At 42.9% G+C, this 27,496-nt stretch overlaps 1 protein-coding gene across 3 annotated transcripts in view; it reads left to right on the top strand.

The window, feature by feature from the left end:
- KMT2A (lysine methyltransferase 2A) overlaps positions 1–27,496 on the top strand; it is a gene marked incomplete at both ends in the record, with an annotated part of 98,642 nt that overhangs the window by 26,313 nt on the left and 44,833 nt on the right. For all 3 annotated transcript variants that reach the window (XM_080708766.1, XM_080708765.1, XM_080708764.1), the window contains 4 exons: positions 14,075–14,144; positions 19,073–21,726; positions 23,621–23,798; positions 24,576–24,810. In XM_080708766.1, coding sequence (XP_080564892.1) covers positions 14,075–14,144; positions 19,073–21,726; positions 23,621–23,798; positions 24,576–24,810 — 3,137 coding nt within the window. The remainder of the gene's footprint in view (positions 1–14,074; positions 14,145–19,072; positions 21,727–23,620; positions 23,799–24,575; positions 24,811–27,496) is intronic.

Below are 27,496 nucleotides of genomic sequence, written 5' to 3'. Positions count from 1 at the left end.
ATCTCCCCAAAAGTAGACTGCACTTGCTGCACATGTGCAGGAATTCTGGACAACATACTATGTAAGAAAAATGTCCAAGGAACCCCACCTGAATTGCTGGGCCAATTCGCTATGCCAGAGGTTCTGGGAGACCTCAGCTCATGGCCACTGTGCTGCACTGGGGTGGGGTTCAAGGTGTGCTTGGAGCAGCAGATTTCGCTCTCCATGGTGAGACTGAGCCTCCACTTTGAGTGGGGAGATAAAATCCATTGCTGCTAGGGAATTGGGCTCTCAGTTTCTGCAAATGACACATGCTGTTTTCTCCTACTAATATATATATATATATATGGAGGAAAATAGGAACCTCTGTAAATGTCATGCCCACAGTGACAGTAACCAGAGCCTGCTGGGCGGCGAGGCCGGGTCTGGTGAGGCCAGGCCCGGAGCCTGTTGCGCAGCAAGGCCTGGAACTGGGGCCTGCTTCACAGCAAAGGGCCAGCGGGTTTCTTCAACTGTTTGGCCAGGAAGCAATAGAAGCTGCCGCTGACTCACCTAATCTCTCAGCAGATTTCTAGACCCAGGTGACCTCTATTTTTAAAAAATTGGTTGTGAGTGGATCATCCTGCCAAAGTTACTCACCTTCTGGCTTTCAGGTTTTCAGTAAGTGGGAATAAGTGTGGAGAAATAAAAGCTCTAATACATTGTTGGTGGGGTTGCAAGTTGGTGTAAAAACTTTGGAGAACAGTATAGAAGATCCTCAGAAGAAGGAAAACAAACTTAGCATATGATCCAGCAATACCACCTCTGGGTATCTACCAAAAAGAATGAAAATTAAAATACCAAACTAATGCATGGACAACCATGTTCACAGCTGCACAGTTCACCATTGCCAAACTCTGGAATCAGGAGGAACTCAGGATGAAGAAGGGACCCTATAGAGGAGCAATGAAGGTGACATATCTGAGGGGATAAGAGGGAGGATAAGGGAAACTCTTTAAAGCACATGATGTACTTAAACATATCAAAGTCAATCAGGAAGCCAAGCATGGGTAGGAGGGAGGGGAGGGAAGGGGTTAGAGATTGGGTAGGGGCTGATTGGGTGATGTGTGCATGTGTATCTCCACAAGTTTTTTTTTTCCCCATTGAGATGTATGACTACAATGCACCAATAAAAATTTATTTTTAAAAAATTGGGCTAGGGGTATAGATCAAGGGCAGAATGTCTCTAGGTTTATTCAGTCCTCAGTACCACATACACACACAGAAAAGGGCTGAGTAGCAGTATACCTTGGGTTTGATTCTTTTTTTTTTTTTTTTTTTTTTTGGTAGTACTGGGGTTCCTGGAAACCCTTCTATTTCCAGGCTACACTCCCAGACCTATTTTATACTTTTTTTTTTTTTTTTAATTGGAAACAGGGTCTCTTAAGCCAGCAGGGCTGGCTTCGAACCTGCGCGATCCTTCTGTCTCCTCCTCCCAAGCGCGGGGATTACAAGTGTGCGCCAACACGCCCAGCTTGGGTTTGATTCTAACATTACTGATATATATATATATATGATTTTCTTCCTCAAACCTTTGCCATTTTCAGTCTTTTTGTTTTGGAATGACTACCATGTGCTCAGTTGCTGCAGCCTAAACTCATAAAAGTTATCCTTGATTTTTCTCTTATATCCACATCCTAAATGTAAGCCATCAGCAAATCTTAACCTGCAATGCATTTAAACCATAACCCAATTCCCAGCTTCCTCTGGGGCCCCCCAAGATTTGACCGCCACTGCCTCCTGGTTGGCGCATGCTCTGTTCTGGTCCTGGCTCTGCCCCTCACCAGAGCGTTGCCTCTGACCAAGCGTCCTCTTCACCATCTTTCCTCACATTCTTTCTGTGCAGAGCCACACCAACCTTTTTCTGCTGTCAGCAGTGCTGTGCTTGTGTCTGTCTCTGGGTTAGAGTTCTACCATCAGCGCCCCTTTGGGTTCTTTTATTTTCATTTAGGTCTAACCAGGACGACAACTTTTTCTACAAAGAGCCAGACTGATGGTCTCTAGTGCTATAATGCAAAAGCAACCATAGAAAGTCCATATATGAACAGTATGGCTGAATGTCACAATAAAACTTTAGTTATGGACACTGAAATATGAATTGTATAGTTTTCATGTTCATGAAATATACTTTTGATTTTTTCAGCTATTAAAAAATAGTACAATAGCTGGGTGTAGTGACACATGCTTGTAATTCCAGCGTTTGGGAGGCTGAGACAGGAGGATGGTAGTTTGTGCCAGCCTCAGCTAGTTAGTAAGACCCTTTGCAACTCAGTGAGACCCTGTTTCAAAATAAAGAATTTTTAAAAATAGGGCTTGGGATATAGTTCGGAGGTCAAATGCCCCTGGGTTCCATCCCCAATACTGAAAAAAAAAAAAAAAAAAAAAAAAAAAGGTAAAAGAGCCGGACATGATGGCACATATATGTAATCCCAGTACTTGGGAGTCTTGAGACAGGAGGATAGAAGGTTCACAGTCAGCCTCAGCTGCTTAGTGAGGCTCTCTGCAACTTAGTGAAACCCTGTTTCCAAATAAAGAATAAAAATAGGGCTGAGGGTATAGTTTGGAAGTAAGTTGTCCCTGGCTTCAATCCCCAGTTGTGGGGGGAAATGGTAAAAGCCATTTTAACCTTAGCTTATGGACCAAACAAAAAATGACCCAGATTTGGCTCGTGGCTCTTAATTTGCAAATTCTTGCTGCATTGTCACCATAGAGGAACCTTTTGCAGCCTACCCCACAGTTAACTCCTCTCATCCTATTGCCCTAGGTCTTTTACTTATGTGTTCATTTTCTGACTTTCTCTATTAAGTTGCAGCTTTCTGGGGTAGGAATTTTGTCATTTCTCCACCTTTGTGTCTTCAGTCTAAAGCAGCCCTGGCGAGGCTCAGTACAGACTTACTGAATGATTGAATGCTGTGCACACAGGGATAATGGCTGCAGCCTGCTTTTTATTTTATTTTATCTTATTATTTTATCTATCTATTTATTTATTTTTGTAGTACTGGGAATTGACCTCAGGGACATTCTACTTTATTTTAGTTTACTTTGAGACAGGGTCTCAAAAGGTTGCTAAAAGTCATGCTACTTTTCTGAGGTGGTCTTCAAACCTGCTGTCCTCCTGTCTTAGCCTGCCAAGTACTGGGATTCCAGGGGTGTGCTACCTTGCTGGGCTCTGTAGACTGCTTTTTGTTTTCCCTGTTTTTTAGTCTCTTTCCTACTCTAGTTTATTATATATACTATTTCTAGGATAACCTTCAAACATAGCTATGCCTTTTCTACATTTGAGAACCAGTGATAGCATCCCTTGGTTTATTGTATCAACTTTGACCTTACTGTCTCATAATAAACAAGGTTCTTATTCTTATTCTTAGTTTGTCTTGCATATTGGTCCTACTGAGGCTGCCTCTGTCACTTTTCACTAATCTCTGCATCTGATTTACTTCTCTAATTATTACTATTTGTTCTTTCTCTTTCTTTTCTGTACTGGAGATTGAACCCAGGGACATTCTACCTCCAAGCTATACCTCCAGCTTTTTTTTTTTTTTTTTTTTTTTGTCGTTACTGAGGATGGAATCCAGAGGCATTCGACCTCCGAGCTACACCTCCTGCCCTATTTTTTTATTCTTTATTTTGAAACAGGGTCTCATTAAGTTGCAGAGGGCATAACTAAGTAGCTGACACTGTGTGTGAACCGCGATCCTTTTATCTCAGCCTCCCGAATGCTGGGATTACAAGTGTGCGCCATTACACCCGGCTTCTTTTTATTTTGAAATGGGATCTTGCTAAGCTACTGAGAGTCTTGCTGAGTGTAGAGGCTGACTTCGATCCTGTGATCCTCCTGTCTCAGCCTCCCAAGTATTGGAATTACAGGCATGTGCCACAGTGCCTGGCTCAGTGTGATCTTTTTGTTTTTGTATACATTGTAGAAAGATTCACTCAAGCTAATGATGTATTTATTTATTACCTCACTGACTTAAATGTTTAAAATGTTATGTCAGAGCAGGTGTGGTGGTTCACACTTGTAATCCCAGCATTTGGGAGGCTGAGACAGAAGGATAGTGGCTCATGGACAGCCTCAGCCACTTAATGAGGCCCTTTGTAACTCGGACCCTTGGGAGGCTAAGTTAGAGGATTGTAGGTTTGAGGCCACCTTCAGCAACTTAGAAAGCTCCAATTTCAAAATATAAAATGATTTTTTAGCAATTTGAAAATACACAATAAATTATTATTAACTCCAGTCATCAGGCAATGCAACCTCAGTGCAGTAGATCACTCATTCCTCCAGTGCAACAGATAACTCATTCCTCCGGTGCAGTAGATCACTCATTCTTCAAATGTAGTAGATTCCTTAATAGATCACACATTCCTCCAGTGCAACAGATAACTCATTCCTCCAGTGCAATTGATCACTCATTCCTCCAGTGCAGCAAATTACTCATTTCTCCAGTGCCATAGATTTCTCAGTAGATCACTCTGTAGATTCCTCAGTACATCACTCATTACTCCAGTGCAGTAGATCATTTGTTCCTCCAGTGCAATAGATACCTCAGTAGATCCACTCATTCCTTCAGTACAGAAGATTACTCATTCCTTCACTTTTTTCCTTGAATCAGCATCTCTTTCCTTTTCTTCTCCTCCAGCCTCTGAAAACTACCTTTTGACTCTGTATGAGATCCACTTTGGTAGATTCCACATGTAAATGAAATTACCCAATATTTATCTTCCTATGACTGACTGACATCATTTTGCATAATGTCTGCCAGTCCCATCCATGTGGGGAATGCAGAATGTCCTCTCTTCAAGGATGTGTAGTGTTTCAGTGTGTATATACATGGAATATTTCCTTACCTAATCATCCATTAATGGACACTTAGGTTGCTTCCTTTTTTGCAGTATTGGAGTTGGAACCCAGGGTCATTCTATCTCCAAGCTATACCTCCCCCACCCCCAGCCCTATTTTTTTAAAATTCTTTATTTTAAAACAGGATCTCACTGAGTTGCAAAGGGCCTCACTAAGTACCGGAGGCTGGCCAGAAACCACGATCTTCTAGTCTCAGCCTCCCAAATGTTGGGATTACCATGCCCGGCTTCCTTATCTTGGCTATTACAAATAGTACTGAAATGAACTTCTTCAACATACCAATTTCAGTTCCTTTGTATATCTGCCTTGAAGTAGGATCCGATCTCTGGGTTTAATTGTAGTTTGTGGTTTTTTTTTTTTTTTTTTTTGAAACATCTCAGTTGGGCATGGGGCATACTTGTAATCCCAGTACTTGGAAGGCTGAGACAGGAGGGTAGAGGGTAGCCTGTATCCCACTCTTTTCTAGTTGAACCCAAAAGTATACAACCAGCAAATGGTTTCACCTCTAAAGAAATAACTTACACTTAAAAATGGAATGAGGTGAGATTCTTTCCTTCTTAAAAATGTTTTTAGAGCTACAAAAACAAAACTTGTATTTACAAAACAGTTGATAAAAATATTTGTCTAGATTGTACCAGAAGGGAGACAGAGACCACTGATGAGATGCGGTGTGTGACGATATCCCACTGGTCTTCTTGAACTTTGGCTTCCTCGGAAGCTAGACTCCCCTTGTTTTTAGTTTCTCTGTCTTTTGCAGGCAAGTCTTCTTTAGTTTTTTGATTAGCCACTTCAGCTTGTTTTCCCTTCGCACCCTTCTCTTTTGTTTGCCCTTTTTTTCAAAGATTTATCCTCTCCTGCTGCCCTCTTGGGCTTCATTTCCACTTTTGCAGGAGCAGTTTAGCTGATCTCCCAGTGGGCTCCTCCTTGGTCACCCCTTCAGCAGAGCTGACCTTCCTCCCGGGCATCCTGGCGGTGTGGGGCGTGTGCGGGTGCTGCGTGCTGCGGCTGGAGCTTTCTGAAGCTGTGCTGCCTGGCTGCTGCCACTCCTGCCGCAAGCAGGAGCTTTGATTGCGGTATTGATTTATATTCCCAGGAACGGTGCACAAAGGTTCTCCTTTCTTCACCAACACTTGTTATCATTTGTCTTTTGGTAATTGTAGTTCTAATGGGTATAAGGTGATTTTGTGTGTGTGTGTGTATGGTACTGGGGGTGGAACCCAGGGGCTTTTCTACCTCCGGGCTATACTCCCAGACCTATTTTATACTTTGTTTGGAAACAGGGTCTCACTAAATTGCTGAGAGCCTCACTAAGTAGCTGAGGCTGGCTTCGAACCTCTGCGATCCTCCTGTCTCAGCCTCCCAAGCACGGGGATTAGAAGCATGCGCCACCACGCCCTGCAGGTGATATCTTATTATTGGTATCAATTTGATTCTTCTCTGTGCATGTGTATGCACATGTGTGTTAGGGATTAAATACAAGGCCTTCCATGTGTTAAACACCTTCTGGTCCCTATGCTTTCCTCCAAAGAGTGTTCACTTCAGAGGAGAAGGCAAACGTGTAAACACATTTTTAAGATCTCTTTTGCTAATTAAATACTAGTAATTATGTGTGTGCCTTTAAAATGCAGCATCAAGAACTGGTTTTAGAGCATGCAGCAGGAGACACTAGAGTAACTGTGCCAGCAGAGTCATAGCTACTGGAGTGAATTCCCACAGGAGAGGTGTTACTCTTTTTAACTCTAGCTGCCAAGATGCACAATTTGCCTCCTGGGTGTTTCTTCCACTTTAGTTGTTCTTAGTTCTCCTGTGGTCTTTTCATCTGATGGAACCAGATTTGGTGATGCCAACAATTAGAATCCTCCTCTCCCTCCAAAGAAAAAATTTTTCAAAAAATTTGATGTTATTTTCAATTGATTCATTGGAGTTAATTTTGTAATTGAAGGAATTTGAGTTTTCAGACTCTTGAGAGTAAAGATTTTGGAAACTGGAAGATGCTAAGATACGGTTGCTAAAGGGCATTTGAGTTGCCTACCATTTAATGAAATGCTTTGAAGTGCAGAGGAGCCTCTTGAGAGTGGAGAAAGAAGAACGTGGGCAGGGTTGCCCAGGCCTTGTCCAGCTGAGGCCAGGGTGGCTTGGCTAGTTTAATAGAGGAATTTTCAAAGTAGCTTTGGAAATTTCACCTTAGCCTGGGAGGTGAAGAACTTTAAATGGATGCTCTCCCTTCTCCCCTTTCTTTTAATTCCTACTGGGATGGAACTCAGGGACATTCTTTTTTCAAGATATACTCCCCAACCATTTTATTTTTTATATATATATATTTTTTTTTTTATTTATTTATTTATTTTTATTTGGTGGTACTGGGGTTCCTGGAAGCCCTTCTACCTCCGGGCTACACTCCCAGACCTATTTTATATTTTTTATTTGGAAACAGGGTCTCTTAAGCCAGCGTGGCTGGCTTCGAACCTGCGCGATCCTCCTGTCTCCGCCTCCCAAGCGCGGGATTACAAGTGTGCGCCACCACGCCCGGCATATTTTATTTTATTTTAGTTCTGAGGTTTGAGCCCATGGACATTCTACCTCCAAGCTGAACCCCCAGCTGGTTTTAAATTTTTTTGTCTTCAAATAGGATTTGGCTAGGTTGCTGAGAGTCTCACTACATTGTGAGGCTGTCCTCTAACCTATGAACCTCTTGTCTCAGCCTCCCAAGCACTAAAAATTACAGGTGTATACCCCCATGCCTGGCTTTTTTTTTCCCCCTGCATTTGTTTTGGGGGAAAAAAAAGTGTCACCGAGGTGTTGAGGGGCTTTCGATGTTGCTGAGGCTGGTCTTGAACCTGCCATCCTCCTGTCTCGGCCTCTCAAGTACTGGGATTACAGGTGTGTGCCACCAAGCCTGTTTTTCCCTTTGACTATGGTAGCTTGTGAAGCATTTAAGAGAAGCGCCAAAAGCTGTGTTTAGTTGGGGTAGGGAGGAGAGAATATTTAAGTCTCTAGGTTGCTGTTTTTACTCAGATCACTGGTATTACTGGGAATTGTCACATCTAACACTGTAGATTATTTAGATCTCTCTCTCTTTTTCGTTTTTGCAATTCTTTATTTTGAAACAGCGTCTCACTAAGTTGTAAGAGGGCTTCATTAAATAGCTGAAGCTGGCTACAAATCTGCAATTCTCCTGTCTCAGCCTTCCAAGTACTGGGATTATAAGCATGGGCCACCACACCCAGCCTAGGCCTCTGATTCATTCATTCCTTCCTTCCTTCCTTCCTTCCTTCCTTCCTTCCTTCCTTCCTTCCTTCTTTTCCAGGTCTGGGGATGGAGTCCAGAGGCTTTTAACCTCTGAGCTACACCCCCTGCCCTATTTTTCGTTCTTTATTTTAAAACCAGGTCTCATTAAGTTGCGGAGGGCCTCACTGAGTAGCTGAGGCTGTCCATGAACCGCGATCCTCTGGTCTCAGCCTCCCGAATGCTGGAATTTCAAGTGTGCGCCACCACGCCCGGCTTTTTTATTTTTTATTTATTTTTTAAATAGTGGTACTGGGGATGGAACCCAGGGACCTTCTGCCTCCAAGCTACAGCTCCAGACCTATTTTTTGTTTTATTTGGAAGCAGGGTCTCGCTAATTTGCTGAGAGCCTCACTAAGCTGAGGAGGTTAGCGTTGAACTTGCGATGCTCCTGTCTCAGCCTCTCAAGTACTGGGATTACAAGCATGCACCACTCATCACCATGCCCAGCTTCTTTAGTGATTTATCTTTTTTTTTTTTTTTCCCCCAGTACTGGGAATGGAACCCCAGGGGCATTGTACTTCCAAGCTACAGCCCTAGCCTGTTTTTCAGTCTTTTTTTTTTTTTTTTTTTTTTGAAACAAGGTCTCACTGAGTTGCGAAGGGCCTTGCTAAGTAGCTGAGGCTGTCTGCAAACCAAGATCTTCTGGTCTCTGGCTCCCGAATCCCAAGATTACAAGTTTAGTGATATTTTAATGAGAGTTTGGTGTTTGAAAGGAGGGTGCATCTTCCTGTCTTTGTCTTAGATACTACTGGAGAGCAGGAATTGTGTCTTGTTCAGTTTCATGTCTTGGGTATATAGCCTTAGCACCAGTGTGTAAATAAATTGAAGAACAAGGAAATGAAATATTGTTTAGTATAAAGAGTTATCCTAGTTGTATATAATTTCTTTGAAACAGAATTTAAAATGTCTTCATTATATTTTATATGCAGAAATTATCTCTAATATTCACTTTGGATTCAGTTAGGTTTTCTTTTGGGAAAAATATTTGTTTTATCACAAATATAATTAGCCACCAAGAATTAAAATTCTGCTAGCAAAATAATCTGTGTGTATGTGTGGCACTGGGGATTGAACGTAGAGGCATTCTGCCTACGAGCCACACCCCCAGCCCTATTTTATTTCTTATTTTGAAGCATAGTCTCACTAGGTTGCTTAGAGCCTCTTTAAGTTGCTGAGGCTGCCTGTGAACCTGTGATCCCCTGTCTTGGCCTCCTAAATAATGAGATTACAAGCACGCACCACCACACCCAGTTATTGGAACAGGGTTTCACTAAGTTGCTGAGGCTGGCCTCAAACCTGCAATCCTCCTGTCTCAGCCTCTCAAATACTGGGATTATAGGTATGTGCCACCATGTCCAGCTTTTATTTTTTTTAACCATTTTTTTATGGTACTAGGAATTGGTGAACCTAGAAGCAATAACCGTGCCTTTTTTTTTTTTTTTTTTTTTTTTTTTTTGATACTGGGGATGGAACTCAGGGGCTATACCTCTGAGCTAGACCCCTAGCCTGATTTTTTTTTTTTTTGAGGTACTGGGGGGTGGATCCTAGGGGATTTCTACCTCTGGGCTATACCCTCCAGCCCTATTTTATAATTTATTTGGAAACAGGGTCTCACTAAGTTGCTGAGAGCCTCACTAAGTAGCTTAGGCTGGCTTCGAACCTGTGTGATCCTCCTGTCTCAGCCTCCCAAGTACTGGATTACAAGCGTGCACCACCACACCCGGTTTCCCAGCCTGGTTTTTTATTCCTTATTTTGAAACAGGGTCTCACTGAGAAAAGGGCCTCACTAAGTACCTGAGTCTTTCTGCAAACCATGATCCTCCAGTCTCAGCCTCCCAAATGCTGGAATTACAAGTGTGTACCACCACATCCGGCCTCACAGCCTTGTTTTTTTTTTTTTTTTTTTTTTTACCTTATTGTGAAATAGAGTCTCACTAAGTTGAGAAGGAGCTCACTAAGTTGCTATGGTTGTCCTCAAACCTGCAGTCTTTCTGTCTCAGCCTCCATTTTTGTACTGAGATTACAACAATGAGCCACCATGCCCAGCTGAGCAGTGAATTTACTAGTAAAGGTTTTCATGGAAGTTTTCAAATAACTGGTTATACTGGCGTTAAAGGTAGTAGTAATAAAATTTACATGTCTATTATTTATACAAATACATTTCACTTAGGAAGTGGCATGAGATAGTTTAATTTACTGTCTTAAAAACACTGTAAGCTAACTGTGATTTAAGAGTATTTCAAGCCAGGCAAGGTGGCACATGCTGTAATCCCAGCATTTGGGAGGCCGAGACAAGAGGTTTGCGGTTCGCAGACAGCCTCAGCTACTTAGTGAGGCCCTTTACAATTCAGTGAGACCCTGTTTGAAAATAATAAAAAAAAAAATAGGGCTGGGAGTGTGACTCGGAGGTAGAATGCCCTTGAGTTCCATCCCCAGTGCAAAAAAAAAAAAAAAAAAAAAAGAGTATTTTACACTATTTAACTTGGCAAGGGTGTTTTTCAGTCTTTGGAGGTAAGAAATGCAGTCTTGGCAATTCCATCTCCAGGAACACCATCGCTGGAAGGAGTAGGTTTCGTGGCTCTTGCGTGCACTCTGTTGTGGAATGAATGCTGTGCTCATCAGCGAAGGCTAGGTGGAAGGAGAGGGTGTGTGATGAATGACTGTCTGGGCCCAGCTCCCAGGACACCTTGGGTGTGTGTAGCATGACGCCTCCTGTCCCAGGCTCATGGCTCCATGGTACCAAGCATGGAGTTACTTGCAGCTCTTTTTTTTTTTTTTTTTTTTTTTGAATAGGTGTTATCTTAGTCTTTTGATTGCTAGGACACCTGTTGGCTTTTTAACATTCTTCAGGGAACCCACACGTTTGAAGTGATGGAGCCAGATGAGAAGCCTGTTGGTAATGGTAGCACATTGTGCAACAGGGAGGACAGATCCAGAGAAGATTTTGGACTAATTTGGCTCCCATGAGGGTCATCTTTTTTGGTAATATTGTAGCTTATGAGTATAAATCCTAAAAGTCATTGCAGATTTTCTCTCTTTTTTTTCATACCAAGGCTTGAACCTAGGGCCTTTTACCTCTGAGTTATATATCCCCAGCTCTTTCTATTTTAAACAGGGTCCTGTTAAGTTGCTGAGGCTGGCCTTGAACCTGCTATCCTCCTATCTCAGCCTCTTAAGTACTGGAATTACAGACATGTCCACCATAACTGACTTTTCCTGAAATATTTTAGAATTAGTACTCAGCAAAAACCTCTTTAGAGTCTAATAAGAATTATATTTCAACCAGGTGCTGTAGCACACAGCTTGTAATCTCTCCTCATTATTTGGGAGGCTGAGGATTGCTTGTTCAAGATCAGCTTGGGCAATTTAGTGAAATCCTGTCTTAAAATAAAATAATATACAAAGGGATGGTAGCTCAGTGGCAGAGCACCCCGGTTTAGTCCCCAGTGTACTGGAGGTAGAGAGTAGGAAGAATTTTTTCTCAGTTACACAGTATGCAGAGGCTTGGCCCATTTCAAATAAATTGCTCCTCAGAAGCATGTACATTTAAGAGTACTTGCTAATTTGTCTAAAAACATATTTATGTTTAACTCTACTCCTGGTTGTAGACTGGTTAAATCAGATCAGCATATGATTCTAACCAGTGAAAGAGCTATCCTTTAAGCAGAAATTATACCAGTGTTGACATATATGCAAAATCATCTCCCAAAACAGAGTTTCAGGGGCTTTAACTGGTGGACTCAATTTGAGACCCACCGGTTGCAGATTGGAGTTTCAAGCAAGTCTGTTCATTCCTTATTTTGATCTTGTTTTACATGGATTTAGTGTCTGGAATCCAAAATTCGAACTGTCTCTCTCTGGAAAGAACTTTCTTTGAATCAGTGAATTGTTTTAATGGACCAAGTGTCTTATCCAAAGCAAGTTAAATGAATGGGGTGTGTGTGTGTGTGTGTGTGTGTGTGTGTGTGTGTGTGTGTGTGTGTGGTGCTGGGGATTGAACCCAGGGGCATTCTGTGACCAAGCTATATACCCCCAACCGAATTTTTTTATTCTTTATTTCTTTCTCCTCCCCCTCCTCTTCTTCTTCTTTCGTGGTACGAGGGATGGAACCCAGGGGCCTTCTTCCTCTGGGCTATACTCCCAGACCTATTTTATTTGGAAATAGGGTCTCATTAAGTTGCTGAGAGCCTCACTAAGTAGTTGAGGCTAGCTTTGAACCTGTGCGATCCTCCTGTCTCAGCCTCCCAAGTACTGGGATTACAAGTGTGTACCACCATGCATGGCTAGGTTTTTGTTTTTGTGGGTTTTTTTTTTTTTTTGTGTGTGTGTGTGTGTGTGTTACTGGGGATGGAACCCAGGGGCATTCTACCTCGGAGCTATACGCTAGCCCTATTTTTTATTCTTTATTTGGAAACAGGGTCTCACTGAGTTGCTGAGAACCTCAGTAAGTAGCCACGGCTGGCTTCAAACCTACGCAATCCTCCTGTCTCAGCCTCCCAAGTCCTGGGATTACAAGCGTGCACTACCACACTTGGCTCTAGTATATATTTTTTAAGGCAAGTTAAGCTGGGTATGGTGGTGCACGCTTGTAATCCTAGTACTTGGGAAACTGAGACAGAAGAATCGCATGTTCACTGCCAGCCTCAGCTACTTAGTGAGGCCCTCTGCAATTTAGGGAGATTCTGTTTCAAAATAAAAATAAAGAATGTTTTTAAAGGGCTGGGGGTGTAGCTTGGAGGTAGAATGCCCCGGGTTCAATCCCCAGTACTGCAAAAAAGGGGGGACAGCTTAAAAGAGGTAAGGAGGCTGACTGTGGTGGTGCACACTTGTAATCCCAGTACTTGGGAGGCTAAGACAGTAGGATTGCAGATTTGTAGCCAAATTTAGTTATTTAGCGAGGCCCTTCGCAACTTAGTGAGACCTTGTTTGAAAATAAAAAATAAAATCAGGTTGGAGGTGTAGCTAAGAGGTAGAATGTCCCTGGGTTCAATCCTCAGCAACACACAGATTAGAGGTGAGGAGAAGTTTTGCATTTTTGTCATTTGCAAATAGAGCTGAAAGCAAGAGTTTCCCTATATTATTAGTAACAGGATTCCTCCGTGTGGTCAGTGGGTGACCTTTCACCGGTGCTGCTGCCACCATTAGGTCTCTTATCACAGGGCATTTACAATGATCCCAAAAGGGGCATATTGAGGATTTCTGGATCTCAATGTACAAAAATCTCATTGTCAATTTCTGAGTTAAGGATCTAACATGGCACTTTTAGTCTCTATTAATATTTAGCAGGCAGGAGATGATTTTATTATGTGTTTGCAGGCTTAATAATTTGTTGAAAAGCATGTTTTAAGCCAGGCGTGGTGACGCACCCGCGTAATCCCAGCATTTGGGAGGCTGAGACAGGAGGATCACGGTTTGTGGCCAGTCTCAGCTACTCAGTGAGCCCCTGTTTCAAAATAAAGAATAAAAAATAGGGCTGGGGGAGTAGCTCGGAGGTAGAATGCCCCTGGGTTCCATCCCTAGTGTCAAAAAAAAAAAAAAAAAAAAAAAAAGCGTGTGTTTTGGGGACTGTATATTTCTGCCATTATATTGATTTGCTTACCTGAATTAAAATTGTTCTTTGGTTGTTTTTGGCTGTATCTGTAGTTTGAAATTCAGGACTGTCCCATATACCATGCAACAAAACTGAAACTTCAATGCATTGTTCAATTACCACAGAGCCCCTAGTTGTCTGTACTAAAGCCGTATTGCTGGATCCATGTATTTCAGTGTTATTTTATAGCTTCTGATGATGATGATGAGTATGTTGAGGCTGATTTTCCAAATTCATTTGTGTATCTCTGGGCATTTTTTTTTTATATGTTCACAGTTATGTTTTTGCTTCTGATTTTAAAATCTTTTCCTCTGTTGTAGGATGAGCAGTTTTTAGGTTTTGGCTCAGATGAAGAAGTTCGAGTGCGAAGTCCTGCAAGGTCGCCTTCAGGTATGGCTAGTCTAGCTCCTGCTGCTTTAAGCTGGGTTCCTTAGGAAACTGAGGTTTCCTTTTGCCTTCTTTGCATGTAAAGGGCAATCTGCAGTCTTGGGGATCAGGGCTGCTGAGCTAGACTTGTATATGGGTGTGCTGTCAGGCCATGTGTGGTTTTTTTTTTTTTGTGTGTGTGTGTGTGGTACTGGGGATGGAACCCAGGGACATTCTACCTCCGAGCTCTACCCCCAGCCCTATTTTTTATTCTTTATTTTGAAACAGGGTCTCACTGAGTTGCAAAGCGCCTCACGAAGTAGCTGAGGCTGTCCGCGAACCGTGATCCTCCTGTTTTAGCCTTCCAAATGCTGAGATTACAAGTGTGTGCTACCATGCCCCGCTTGTGGTGTGTTCTTAATGTGCTTCTCTCTGGGAGTGACTTGGGAAAGAGGAAGCAGCTCTCCACAGGGTGACTGGGACATCTGCTAGGCTTGAAGATGACCTACGAGTTTCCTCAGATTTACACATTTTATATTATATGCTAGTATATATGCATTTTAGGACTAATTTGAACATTACTGTTTATAGATGAAGTCTGGTTCAATATTGTTAAAGTACTAAAAGCAAAATATTGGTGTTTATGAAACTGTTTTACCTGATTCTTGAAGATCTGAATTAAAATAAAGAAAATTAAAGTTATATGGAGTATTTCCACTTATTAACAATATTTTGTCAGTGTTCACAAAAAATATCTAGAATATCTTGACAATCTAGACTTACAGTTTCCTAAGAGAAGATCACCAGTAGAAATAGTATTTAATGGCTTGCATAGTTCAGTTCTCTATAGAAGAGCACTGAAAGATCTTGGATGGAAAATACATTCGCTTTCTTGCTGACATTCTGACTTCTGGTATGGTTTTTGATTTTATGTGGCTAGACAACCTATTTAAATACAGTTGGTTTGTTCTTTGACACTGAATTAGTTTTTAATGTTTGCTGGCATCTGGGCTCACTTAGAAGTCATCATATTTATATAGCAATCTAAATCAAATACCCAAGTTGACAATTTTTATTTTCCCAAATGGTGATGGTATTGCTGTTATAGTGGGGAACAGTTACCTGTAGTAGCTGAGCATCATTCGCCGTGGGCCCAGGAGATGTGGTGAGATCTCCAAACTTCGTGTAGGAAAGGGATGTTAGGAACCCTATGCTATGGTTTAACCCTCCATTTACAGATGACAAGTGAGGCCAAGAAGATACCTGATTAGTAGTAGTTTATAACCAGTGTGAGGGTCCTTTGGGTGTGCTGTGGCTTGAGGAAGGTAACAGCAGCAGGGCTAAGACTCTTCTCTGTTCTGCTTTTTTCTTTTTTTCTTTCTTTTTTTTTCTTCTTTTTTCAGTACTGAGGATGGAACCCAGGGGCATTCTACCTCAAAGCTACCCCCAGTCCTATTTATTTTTATTCTTTATTTTGAAACAGGGTCTCCCTGAGTTGCAGAGGGCCCCACTAAGTAGCTGAGGCTGTCTGCGAACCGCGCTCCTCCGGTCTCAGCCTCCCGAATGCTGGGATTACGAGCGTGCGCCACCACGCCTGGCTTGTTCTGCTTTTTTCTACTTGTCTACCAAAGGCTTTTTAAAAAAAAAAAAAAGGATAGAAGAGGTTTTCTGAATTGATAAAGCTCTTTGCATGGCTGGGTTCAAGTCTGCCACAAGAGGAATCTTATGATATACTTCTGGGCAGTGTGTGTGTGTGTGTGTGTGTGTGTGTGTGTGTGTGTGTGTGTGTCTCTCCTCTCTCCTCTCTCTCTCTCCCCTCTCTCTCTCTCTCTCTCTCTTCTCTCCCCCCCCCCTTCCCTCTCTGGAGCATTCACCTCTGAGCTATACCCCCAGCCCTGTTCTTTAATTTTTTATTTTGAAACAAGGTCTCACTAAGTTGCTGAGTTCCATGCTACTAAATTGATGAGCCTGGCTACAAACCTGTAATCCTCTTGTCTCAGCCTCCTAAGTATTGGGATTACAGGTGTGCAGCACCACACTCAGCTTGGTAGGGCTTTTTTTTTTTTTTTTTTTTTTGGAAACAGGGTCTCTTAAGCCAGTGAGGCTGGCCATCCTCCTGTCTTCACCTCCCAAGCGTGGGGATTACAAGCATGCGCCACCACTCCCAGCTTGGTAGGGTTTTTTTAAATTCACATCTCTTTCATGATAGTTTCCTTTTTTTTTTTTTTTTTTTAATTTTAGTACTGGGGATGGAACCCAGGGGCATTCTACCTCCAAGCTACACCTCCAGCCCTATTTATTCTTTATTTTGAAACAGGGTCTTACTGAGTTGCAAAGGGCAACTTAAGTAGTAGCTGAGGCTGTCCTCAAACCGTGATCCTGCTGTCTCAGCCTCCCGAATGCTGGGATTACAATTATGCGCCACCACGCCCGGCTGATGGTTTCCTCTCAAGCTTATTTCATGGCAGTCAGTTTACCTTGAATATTGTCTTTAAAAAAAAAAAACAACAATGGATATCCTTCATTATTTGTGAAATCAAAAGGTAGTTTCTCTGCTGTCTCCTAGACTATTACTGTTGTAATTAGTATATATTGAGAATGGATTTGTAAAGCCTTAATCTATTAAAAAAAATCTCATAATTAATTGGTAAGGAACACATTTATATTCAGAAAGCTAAGACCATGGTTGATTTCTGCTAGAAAGTGACTCCAGAGCAGAAAATGTTCATCATGTCCTCAGTTACTTTTGGTGTCTCTACAGGGATGTTTTAGTTGCCCAAAAAAAAAAAAAAAAAATAGCCTGTTAAACACTGAAAAGTCAAGAGAGGAGAGATGTTAGGATAGGCAGCTTTTCATACATTAAAAAAAATTTTTTTTGTGGCACTGAGGATTGAACCCAGAGATTTGACCTCTGAAGCCCTATCTTATTTTTTATTTTGAAACAGTCTCTATACATTGCTGAGGCTGGCTGTGAACCTGCGATCCTCCTGTTTCAAACTCCTAAGTACTGGGATTACAAGTGTGCACCACCATGCCTGGCTTTAGTACATTTTAAAATACAAGTTTATATAGGATTTAAGGTATCTTGTTTCTTGCTGGGAGTGGTGGCACACACTTGTAATCCCAGCGCTTGGGAGGCTGAGAGGGGTTCTCAACTACTGAGTGAGGCTCTCAGCAACTTAGTGAGACCCTGTTTCCAAATAAAGTATAAAGTAGGTCTGGGAGTATAGCCCGAAGGTAGAAAAGCCCCTGGGTTCCACCCCCAGTATCACACACACACACACACAAAAGATAGTCTTGTTTTGAAGGCAGGCGTGGCTGAACACACTTGTAATCCCAGCCTTTGGGAGGCTGAGACAGGAGGATCGAGGTTCGCAGAAAGCCTCAGCTACTCAGTGAGGCCATTTGTAACTCAGTGAGATCCCATATCAAAATAAAGAATAAAACGTAGGGCTGGGGATGTAGCTCAGAGGTAGAATGCCTCTGGGTTCCATCCCCAGTACCGCAAAAAAAAAAAAAAGTCTGTTGATATATAGCAAGTTGAGCTAACTTATAAATTGGAAAATTTCTTTTATTTAGAACAGAAGAGCTGGACGTGGTGGTGCACGCTTGTAATCCCCACGCTTGGGAGGCAGAGAAAGGAGGAGGGTCACGCAGGTTCGAAGCCAGTCTTGCTGGCTTAAGAGACCCTGTTTTTAAATAAAAATATAAAAAAATAATAGGTGTCTGGGAGTGTAGCCTGGGAGTAGATGGGTTTCCAGGAACCCCAGTACCACACACACAAAAAAAGAAGAAATCTGATTTGATAAATTGTTGTTTCACTGTTCAAGTTTTTTTTTTTATTTTATTTTATAACTTGGAACTAGTTCAAATACCCTTAGAAAGGAGAGTAGATTAGTGGGCACATCATTATGTCATTTCACTGGTTAGGTCCCATGCCACTGAGTTCCACTGCCTTATACTGAAATCTCATGAATGAATATTTTTCTATTCAATAAAACTTTCTTAGTTTATTTTGGCAAAACAGATTGAAAAGATAGGGTGCTGGAGCTGCTCAGGAGGCTTTCCCTTTATGTTGCTGATTGAGGAAGGGAGCAGATTTGTTCACAGCCCTTTTTTTTTTTTTTTTTTTTTTTTTTTTTTTTTGCTATACTGGAGATTGAACCCAGGGGCTCAGAGGTAAATGCCCCAGGGTTCAATCTCCAGTACCAAGAAAAAAACAAAACTGAAAAATTGGGATGACGTACTAGTTCTACCTCTAAGCTTTACTCCCAGACCTTTTTTTGTTTTGAAGCAGGATCTTACAAGGCTATTGAGAATCTAGCTGCATGCTGAGACCGTCCTCTAACTTGTGATCCTTCTGTCTCAGCCACCACAAACAGCAGCATCTTCTTAAATGTTATTCTTGCTGGCTAGGATAAAGTAGTATAGTTTAAAAAAAAAAAAAAAAAAAACTTTGGCTTTTTTTTTATGGTTGTAGTGGTTGAACCTGGAGACATTCAATCTCCCAAGCCTATTCTATTTTTTATCTGAAAACACAGGGTCTAAGTTGTCCTTGAGCCTATAATCCTTCTCTTTTATCCTCCTAAGTGCTGGGATTACAGTGGTGGTGTGCCACCATGCCTACCTCTAAAAAAAATTTTTTTTTAATTCAGAAAAAAACATTCTTGCTCACCAAAATTAAAGGAAATTTGTTTTCTAGATTAGTTGTTGAAAACCTCTTATTATTATCTTGATTCTGTGTCAAGAAGGCAATTGAATGTTTTTCCAGGTACAGTATTATTGATATCTTTGAGGAAAATTTTTGGTGAAAAGGAGCTAAGCACAATTAAAATGTTTTACTAATTCAATAGACCCAATTATTACAAAATGGCCTGTGTATATTCATTGTAGTTAAGACCTGAACAACACAGCTAAATATATACTCTTCATTGTTTAATCTCTATACACAGTTAAAACTAGTCCTCGGAAACCTCGTGGGAGACCTAGAAGTGGCTCTGACCGAAATCCAGCCATCCTCTCAGACCCATCTGTGTTCTCCCCTTTAAATAAATCAGAGACCAAATCTGGAGAGAAGATCAAGAAGAAGGATTCTAAAAGTATAGAAAAAAAGAGGGGGAGACCTCCCACATTCCCTGGAGTAAAAATCAAAATAACACACGGAAAGGACATTTCAGAGCTGCCAAAGGGAAACAAAGAAGAGAGCCTGAAAAAAATTAAACGGACGCCTTCTGCCACGTTTCAGCAAGCCACAAAGATTAAAAAGCTAAGAGCAGGTAAACTCTCTCCTCTCAAGTCTAAGTTTAAGACAGGGAAGCTTCAGCTAGGAAGGAAAGGGGTGCAGATTGTACGGCGGCGAGGAAGGCCCCCATCGGCAGAACGGATCAAGACCCCCTCGGGTCTCCTCATTAATTCTGAACTGGAGAAGCCCCAGAAGGTCCGGAAAGACAAGGAAGGAACACCACCACTCACAAAAGAAGACAAGACAGTTGTCAGACAGAGCCCACGGAGGATTAAACCGGTCAGGATCATTCCTTCTTCCAAAAGGACAGATGCAACGATTGCCAAGCAACTCTTGCAGAGGGCAAAAAAGGGGGCACAGAAGAAAATTGAGAAGGAAGCAGCCCAGCTGCAGGGAAGAAAGGTGAAGACACAGGTCAAGAACATCCGCCAGTTCATCATGCCTGTTGTCAGCGCCATCTCCTCCCGAATCATCAAGACTCCACGGAGGTTCATCGAGGACGAGGACTACGACCCGCCCATTAAAATCGCCAGGCTGGAGTCGACACCCAACAGCAGGTTCAGTGCCACGTCCTGTGGCTCTTCCGAGAAGTCCAGCGCGGCTTCTCAGCACTCCTCCCAGATGTCCTCAGATTCCTCGCGCTCCAGCAGTCCCAGCGTGGACACTTCCACGGACTCTCAGGCCTCCGAGGAGATCCAAGTACTTCCTGAAGAGCGCAGCGACACCCCGGAGGCCCACACCCCACTACCCATTTCCCAGTCCCCAGATGATGAGGGGAATGACAGGAGAAGCAGAAGGTACTCGGTGTCAGAGAGGAGCTTTGGAGCACGAACAACCAAGAAGCTGTCGTCTCTGCAGAGCGGCCCCCAGCAGCAGCCCTCCCCCTCGCCCCCTCCGCCACTGCTCAGCCCCCCACCACCTCTGCAGCCGGCCTCTGGCATTTCCGACCACACGCCCTGGCTAATGCCACCCACCATTCCCTTAGCCTCACCGTTTTTGCCTGCTTCTGCCGCTCCCATGCAAGGGAAGCGAAAATCTATTTTGCGAGAGCCAACGTTCAGGTGGACTTCTTTAAAGCATTCGAGGTCAGAGCCACAATACTTTTCCTCAGCAAAGTATGCCAAAGAAGGTCTGATTCGCAAACCAATATTTGATAATTTCCGACCCCCTCCACTAACTCCTGAGGATGTTGGCTTTGCGTCTGGTTTTTCCACGTCTGGCACCACTGCTTCAACCCGATTGTTTTCACCACTTCATTCTGGAACAAGGTTTGATACGCACAAAAGGAGCCCTCTTCTGAGAGCTCCGAGATTTACTCCAAGCGAGGCACACTCTAGAATATTTGAGTCTGTAACCTTGCCTAGTAATCGAACTTCTGCTGGAACATCCTCTTCCGGAATATCTAATAGAAAAAGGAAGAGAAAAGTGTTCAGTCCCATTCGCTCTGAGCCAAGGTCTCCTTCCCACTCTATGAGGACGAGAAGCGGAAGGCTCAGCACTTCTGAGCTGTCACCTCTCACCCCCCCGTCTTCTGTCTCTTCCTCACTAAGTATTTCTGTTAGTCCTCTTGCCACTAGTGCCTTAAACCCAACTTTTACTTTCCCTTCTCATTCCCTGACTCAATCTGGGGAATCTACAGAGAAAGTCCAGAGACCAAGGAAGCAGACCAGCGCACCAGCAGAGCCGTTCTCTTCCAGCAGCCCCACGCCACTCTTCCCCTGGTTCACCCCAGGCTCTCAGACTGAGCGGGCAAGAAATAAAGACAAGGTCCCTGAGGAGCTGCCCAAAGATCGCGATGCCGAGAAGAGTGTGGAGAGGGACAAGAGCAGAGAGCGAGACCGGGAGAGGGAGAAGGAGAACAAGCGGGAGTCGAGGAAAGAGAAGAGGAAGAAGGGATCCGAAAACCAGAGTAGTTCTGTTTTGTATCCTGTGGGTAGGGCTTCCAAAGAGAAGGTCGTGGGTGAAGATGTTGCCACTTCATCATCTGCCAAAAAAGCAACAGGGCGGAAGAAGTCTTCATCCCTTGATTCTGGGACGGATACTGCTTCTGTGACTCTTGGGGATACAGCAGCTGTCAAAACCAAAATACTTATAAAGAAAGGGAGAGGAAATCTGGAAAGAACTACCTTGGACCTCGGCCCAACTGCCCCATCCCTGGAGAAGGAGAAAACCCTCTGCCTTCCCACTCCTTCATCTAGCACTGTTAAACATTCCACTTCCTCCATAGGCTCCATGCTGGCTCAGGCAGACAAGCTTCCAATGACTGACAAGAGGGTTGCCAGCCTCCTAAAAAAGGCCAAGGCCCAGCTCTGCAAGATTGAGAAGAGTAAGAGCCTCAAGCAAACAGACCAGCCCAAAGCACAGGTACTCCTTTCCACCTTGTTAACACCAGCATTATGTTGGGCCCCTCCTGTGGTCAAGCACCATTGTAGCTGAAGGTTTCAGTTATATCTGGTTCTGGGAATTAGGAAAAGAATGGTGGAAGTGGTGGTGTTTGCAGTGGTTCTTCAAGGACCATTAGGATTTTGCTGAGTGGAAAATGGGAGGTTTAACATTATAAACGCAGGGAACAGTATGAGTAGAAATGCAAAAGCCTGGGTCACTTGAGGGATGGTGGGTAGCTGGGTTAGTACACATCAGAGAGCTGAACCGTAGGTGGCAACCATGTTACAAATAAGCCAAGTTGTTGGGGTGCAGTCTGTGGCTTAATTTTGAAGGTACATTTCTACAGTCAAATTGTTTTACTATCCCCAATAGTATAGAAAATGAGTCATTCGGAAGGCTGAGACAGGAGGATCGTGGTTCACAGACAGCCTCAGCTACTTAGTGAGGCCCTTTGCAACTCACTGATACCCTGTTTCAAAAATTTTAAAAAGACTAAAATATAGGGCTCGGGGTATAGCTTGGAGGTAGAGCGCCCCTGGGTTCCATCTCCAGTACCACACAAACACACACACACAAAAAGAAAAATGGCTTAAAAAAATGAGTGAAACATTCTCCTCCTCTGAAAGTGATTACAGCAGTAGATAATAAATGTTCACTTTGGGACAGAAAAGCCATAGAATTCACTTAGTTAAGATGATGCTGCTGGGCGTGGTGGCACACACTTGTAATCCCAGCATTCGGGAGGCTGAGACCTGGAGGATCGCAGTTCGCGGACAGCCTCAGCTACTTAGTGAGGCCCTCTGCAACTCAGTGAGACCCGGTTTCAAAATAATAAAAATAGGGCAGGAGGTGTAGCTCGGAGGTCGAATGGCCCTGGGTTCCACCCCAAGACCCGCAAAAAAAAAAAAAAAAAAAAAAATGATGCTGAATAAAGTTTTACCAAGAACAACATTGGCTTTTCCTGAGAAAACTCGTTGATCATTCATTTATTTATTTATTTTGTAGTACTGGGGATTGAATCCAGAGGCATTTTACGTCCGAGCTACACCCTCCGCCCTATTTTTTTATTCTTTATTTTTTGAAACAGGGTCTCACTTAAGTTGTGGAGGGCCTTGCTAAGTAGCTGAGGCTGGCGGCAAACCTGGTATCCTCCTGTCTCAGCCTCCCAAGTACTGGGATTACAAGCATTTGCCACCATGCCCGGCTGATCTTTTTATTTTTTTAAGAAAATTGTCATGTAATAGCTGTGTATTTATACTTATATTTCAAATTAAGTTAGGTGACCATAAACTTAGTTTTTATTATTATTTTTTTGTTACTCATATGCTAGGGGCCATATTTACCTATAACAATTTGGCCAGTTGAAAGTTCTCACAACAATGAGAGGAGGCTTTCTTCTGAAACCATGTGAGGTATTTTGAGTTTTCACCCTAGTGGTAGGACTAGTGGCCCTTAAAATGTGCAATACTAATGTTTGGAGCCATGGCCTTTTATACTTCTCTTCACAGGTTATTTCCCCCCATTTCTCTTGATAAGAAAAATAGAAGAAACAGTCTGTGGTTAGAGTAGTCTTATTTACATAAAACTAAACTTTTTCACATTTTAGCCTGGAATTTTGAGGGAATTGTAAAGAAGCAGTGTAATGAGAATGAAAGCTGAGTTGATTTCTGGTTTTGGAGGAGGAGCCTTTCTGTTGCTGGCTTTAGGAAGCAGAAGCAGTTGACTTCTGTACACATTGATGGACCTATCTGCTGGGAGTAACTCGAGTTGCATGTTTTGTTATTAGATCATAGTAGATTGATCAAGCATTCCTTGGCTTTATTTAATTGCACCTGAGACACATATGGTTGTTTTTGACCTGCCTCATATTCAGGGTCAAGAAAGCGATTCATCAGAGACCTCTGTGCGAGGACCCCGGATTAAACACGTCTGCAGAAGAGCTGCCGTTGCCCTTGGCCGAAAGCGAGCTGTGTTTCCTGATGATATGCCCACCCTGAGTGCCTTACCATGGGAAGAGCGAGAAAAGATTTTGTCTTCCATGGGGAATGATGGTAGGTCAGGGAGATCAAGTCAACGTCGCAGTGCGAGCAGATTTTTTATTTGTTCTCTACTCATTCTGGGGATGCCAGTAGGCCTCTTATACCTAGTCTAGATCTTTGGAAAATCAGGTAGCTAAAGGGGATGAAACATGCAGATTATTTCAGGGAAATGCCTGAGAAAGAAAAGGGAGAGGTAGCCAGGGAAGACTGGGAGAGCTGTTAGACCATGATGTGAGTCTGACCCCCATGCAGGGGAGCGGGAAGGAAGGTTGGGTAGAACCATTCTAGGCTGCCGAACCGTATAATAAAGGCCTGGGAAAGCTGGCAGGAAGTCCTTAAACAAAAGTTGACGCTCAGAGGAGAGTCTTGGGTCTCCCAGGAGCAAGCCTGCCTTAATACCTGCCCAAGTCGCTGCCTGGGAGCACAGTGTGGCACCTCTCAACACCACTGGATTACAGAGCGTAGCAGTGGGGGCCTGTGGTCACTTATGTTCCCTGGAGTTGAAATCCTGTGAGGAACATTCTCATGACTGCCATATAATTCTAAAATGATGTGTTGCTGCTGTAGACAAATTCAGATGATGAGCGAATCCTTAAGAGCATTCAGTTCATGTTCTTGATTTTTGTTTAGACGGTTTTGTTCTCGGTATTTGGATTGTTGCTTTTATCAAGCAATTAAAATGAAATTTGAATGTATCTAATGATTCAAAGGAGTCTTGAGAATCTCCTCCTCTGTTCCTAAGAAGGGATTAGGTAGTCTCTTGGAATTTATGACACATTTTTTTAACAGACAAGTCATCAATTGCTGGCTCAGAAGATGCTGAACCTCTTGCTCCACCCATCAAACCAATTAAGCCTGTTACCAGAAACAAGGCACCGCAGGAGCCTCCAGTAAAGAAAGGACGGCGATCACGGCGGTGTGGGCAGTGTCCCGGCTGCCAGGTGCCTGAGGACTGTGGCGTTTGCACTAATTGCCTAGACAAGCCCAAGTTTGGTGGCCGCAACATAAAGAAGCAGTGCTGCAAGTGAGTGGTCTTATTCGTGGTGCTCACCTTAGTTGTGGAGGCTGCTTATATATTGTCCCTGGTTGGTGCAGGTGTGCTTCAGTAAACCGGAAGAGTCCAATCTGCTCAAGTTGCAAGAGTGGTTGTAGCTGGGCACGGTGGTACATGGCTGTAATCCTAGCACTTGGGAGGCTAAGACAGGAGGATTGCAGATTTGAGGACAGCCTAAGCAACTCAGTGAGGTTCACATCAACTTATAGAGACCCTGTTTTCAAATAAAAAATAAAATAGGGCTGGGAAGTCGGGCATGGTGGTACATGCTTGTAATCCCAGCATTTGGGAGGCTGACACAGGAAGATCCGGGTTCGTGGCCAGCTTCAGTTACTTACATCCTTCGCAACTCAGTGAGACCCTGTTTCAAAATAAAGAATAGAGTCCGGCATGGTGACACACGCTTATAATCCTAGCACTTGGGAAGCTGAGACAGGAGGATCGCACAAGTTTGAAGCCAGCCTCAGCTACACACCTTAGTGAGACCCTGTTTCCAAATAAAGTATAAAATAGGTCTGGGAGTGTAGCCTGGTGGTAGAAAGCCTCTGGGTTCCATTCCCAGTAACAAACACACACACACACACACACACCAATAAAAAATGGGGCTAGGGTGTAGTTCGGAGGTAGAATGCCCCTGAGTTCCATTCTCAGTACCACAAAAAATAAAAAATAAAATAGGGCTGGGCGCTGGGCACGGTGGCGCATGCTTGTAATCCCTGCGCTTGGGAGGTGGAGACAGAAGGATCGCGCAGGTTCGAAGCCAGCTGCACTGTCTTAAGAGACCCTGTTTCCAAATAAAAAATATAAAAATAGGTCTGGGAGTGTAGTCTGGAGGTAGAAGGGCTTCCAGGAACCCCAGGGGAAAAAAAATAGGGCTGGGATGTAGCTCAGAGGTAGAATGCCTCTTGGCTCAATCCCTAGCACCACTACACACGAAAAGATTAGTTGCAGGGTTTGATTTTGTGACATGGTTAGGTTGGGCTGTGTAAGAAATACTCTGGGGCAGTACTATCTTTTGGAACATTCAACAGTAATAGGAATGGGCTCTGCCACTCAGGTCAGTATCATAGTCATTATCCACATGTGGCCATTGAGTGCTTTGCATGTGCTTAGTATGACTGAAGACCTACATCTTTTGCTTAATTTTATCTAAATTAACTTAAATTTAAATAGCCACATGTGAGTAGTAACTACTGTATTAGTCTGAGCAGCTCTGGAGGTTTTCTACTTAAAACTTGAAAATTTGAGGCATAGTATTTATTGGGTCAGCCAAAATCATTCTTCTCTTTATGGCCTGCAGGAAACTTTGGAGGCATTTTGCCTGACTCTCTCTGCTCTCTGGATCTATTAGAATCTTGTCGTGCATTTTTTATGTAGAATTTTTTAATACTCTTCTGTTTCTCCCCTTTTACTCAGTTTGCGGGTATACTTTGTGTCATGTGGGATAATTTGTCTCAAGTGAATCAGGAGAGTCACGTTAATACATTTTGGTAATTGAGCATCTTGCAAAGTGCTTGGCACAAGTAAAGATACTTGTTGAATGACCAAATGACTTGGAAGTGAGCAATAGAAAGCATAATTGGGAGAGATTCTGCATTAGTTACTTCAGAGGAGACAGTTTTTAGGAGACAAGAAGTAATTATGTGCTTTGGTTTGGTCTGGCCTTAAGTAAGAATTTTATCTCGGGCCCATTAGTGGTAAGAAGTGAGTTCATTCACGTATCACAATAAGGTAGACAACAGGAAGATATAATTGCACTGGAGTTAGGGGTTGAAATGGATTTGATGCAGTTTTAGATCCAATTAAAGTTGACTTTCTAAGCCGGGCACACGCTTATAATCCCAGCATTTGGGAGGCTGAGACAGGAGGATTGCACAGGTTCAAAGCCAGCCTCAGATACTTAGTGAGGCCCTTTACAACTCAATGAGACCCTGTTTCAAAATAAAGAATTAAAAAATATAGGGCTGGGTATGTCCCTGGGAGGTAGAATGCCCCTGGGTTTCCATCACCTATAAATATAATTAACATTTGGGGAACCTAGAAGACATGCATATAGGAAAATTCTGTGTTGTTCTTGTAACTATTCTTTAAGTTAAAATATGTCCAAAGTTTAAAAATAAATAAAAGAAGTAGAGATTTTTTTCTTTTTCTTCTTTTTTTATTTTGGTGGTACTGGGGTTCCTGGAAACTCTACCTCTGGGCTACACCACCAGACACCTTTTTTTTAATATTTTTATTTGGAAACAGGGTCTCTTAAGCCAGCAAGGCTGGCTTCGAACCTGTGCGATCCTCCTGTCTCCGCCTCCCAAGTGCGGGGATTACAAGCGTGCGCCACCACGCCCGGCTAAGTAGAGGATTTTTTAAAAGAAAGAAAAAAAAAGTTGAGTTCATTACATTTAAATTGAGAGTGGAATACATAGGAAGGCCATGAGTTATATAACTATAGCATCGTAGTGGCACCCGGAACTTTACTTCTGTTCATTTTGTGTGAATGTGAATAAAATCTCAAAAGGATGCAGTACTCATTTGACCGCAAGAAATAGTCACTGATCATCTTGTATGTAATGTTGGTCAGTATTGAGTTACAAGAAATTTGGGGCCCATTTCAGAAGTAAATTTGTGCATGCTTCTTTTAGATCCTAAAGGTAGGTAAGAC

The sequence above is a fragment of the Muscardinus avellanarius genome (genome assembly GCF_963383645.1).
Source record: "Muscardinus avellanarius genome assembly, chromosome: 1".
Classification (NCBI taxonomy): Eukaryota; Metazoa; Chordata; class Mammalia; order Rodentia; family Gliridae; genus Muscardinus; species Muscardinus avellanarius.
Note: the sequence above shows the minus strand (reverse complement) of the source record. Positions and strands in the feature narration are given on the sequence as shown.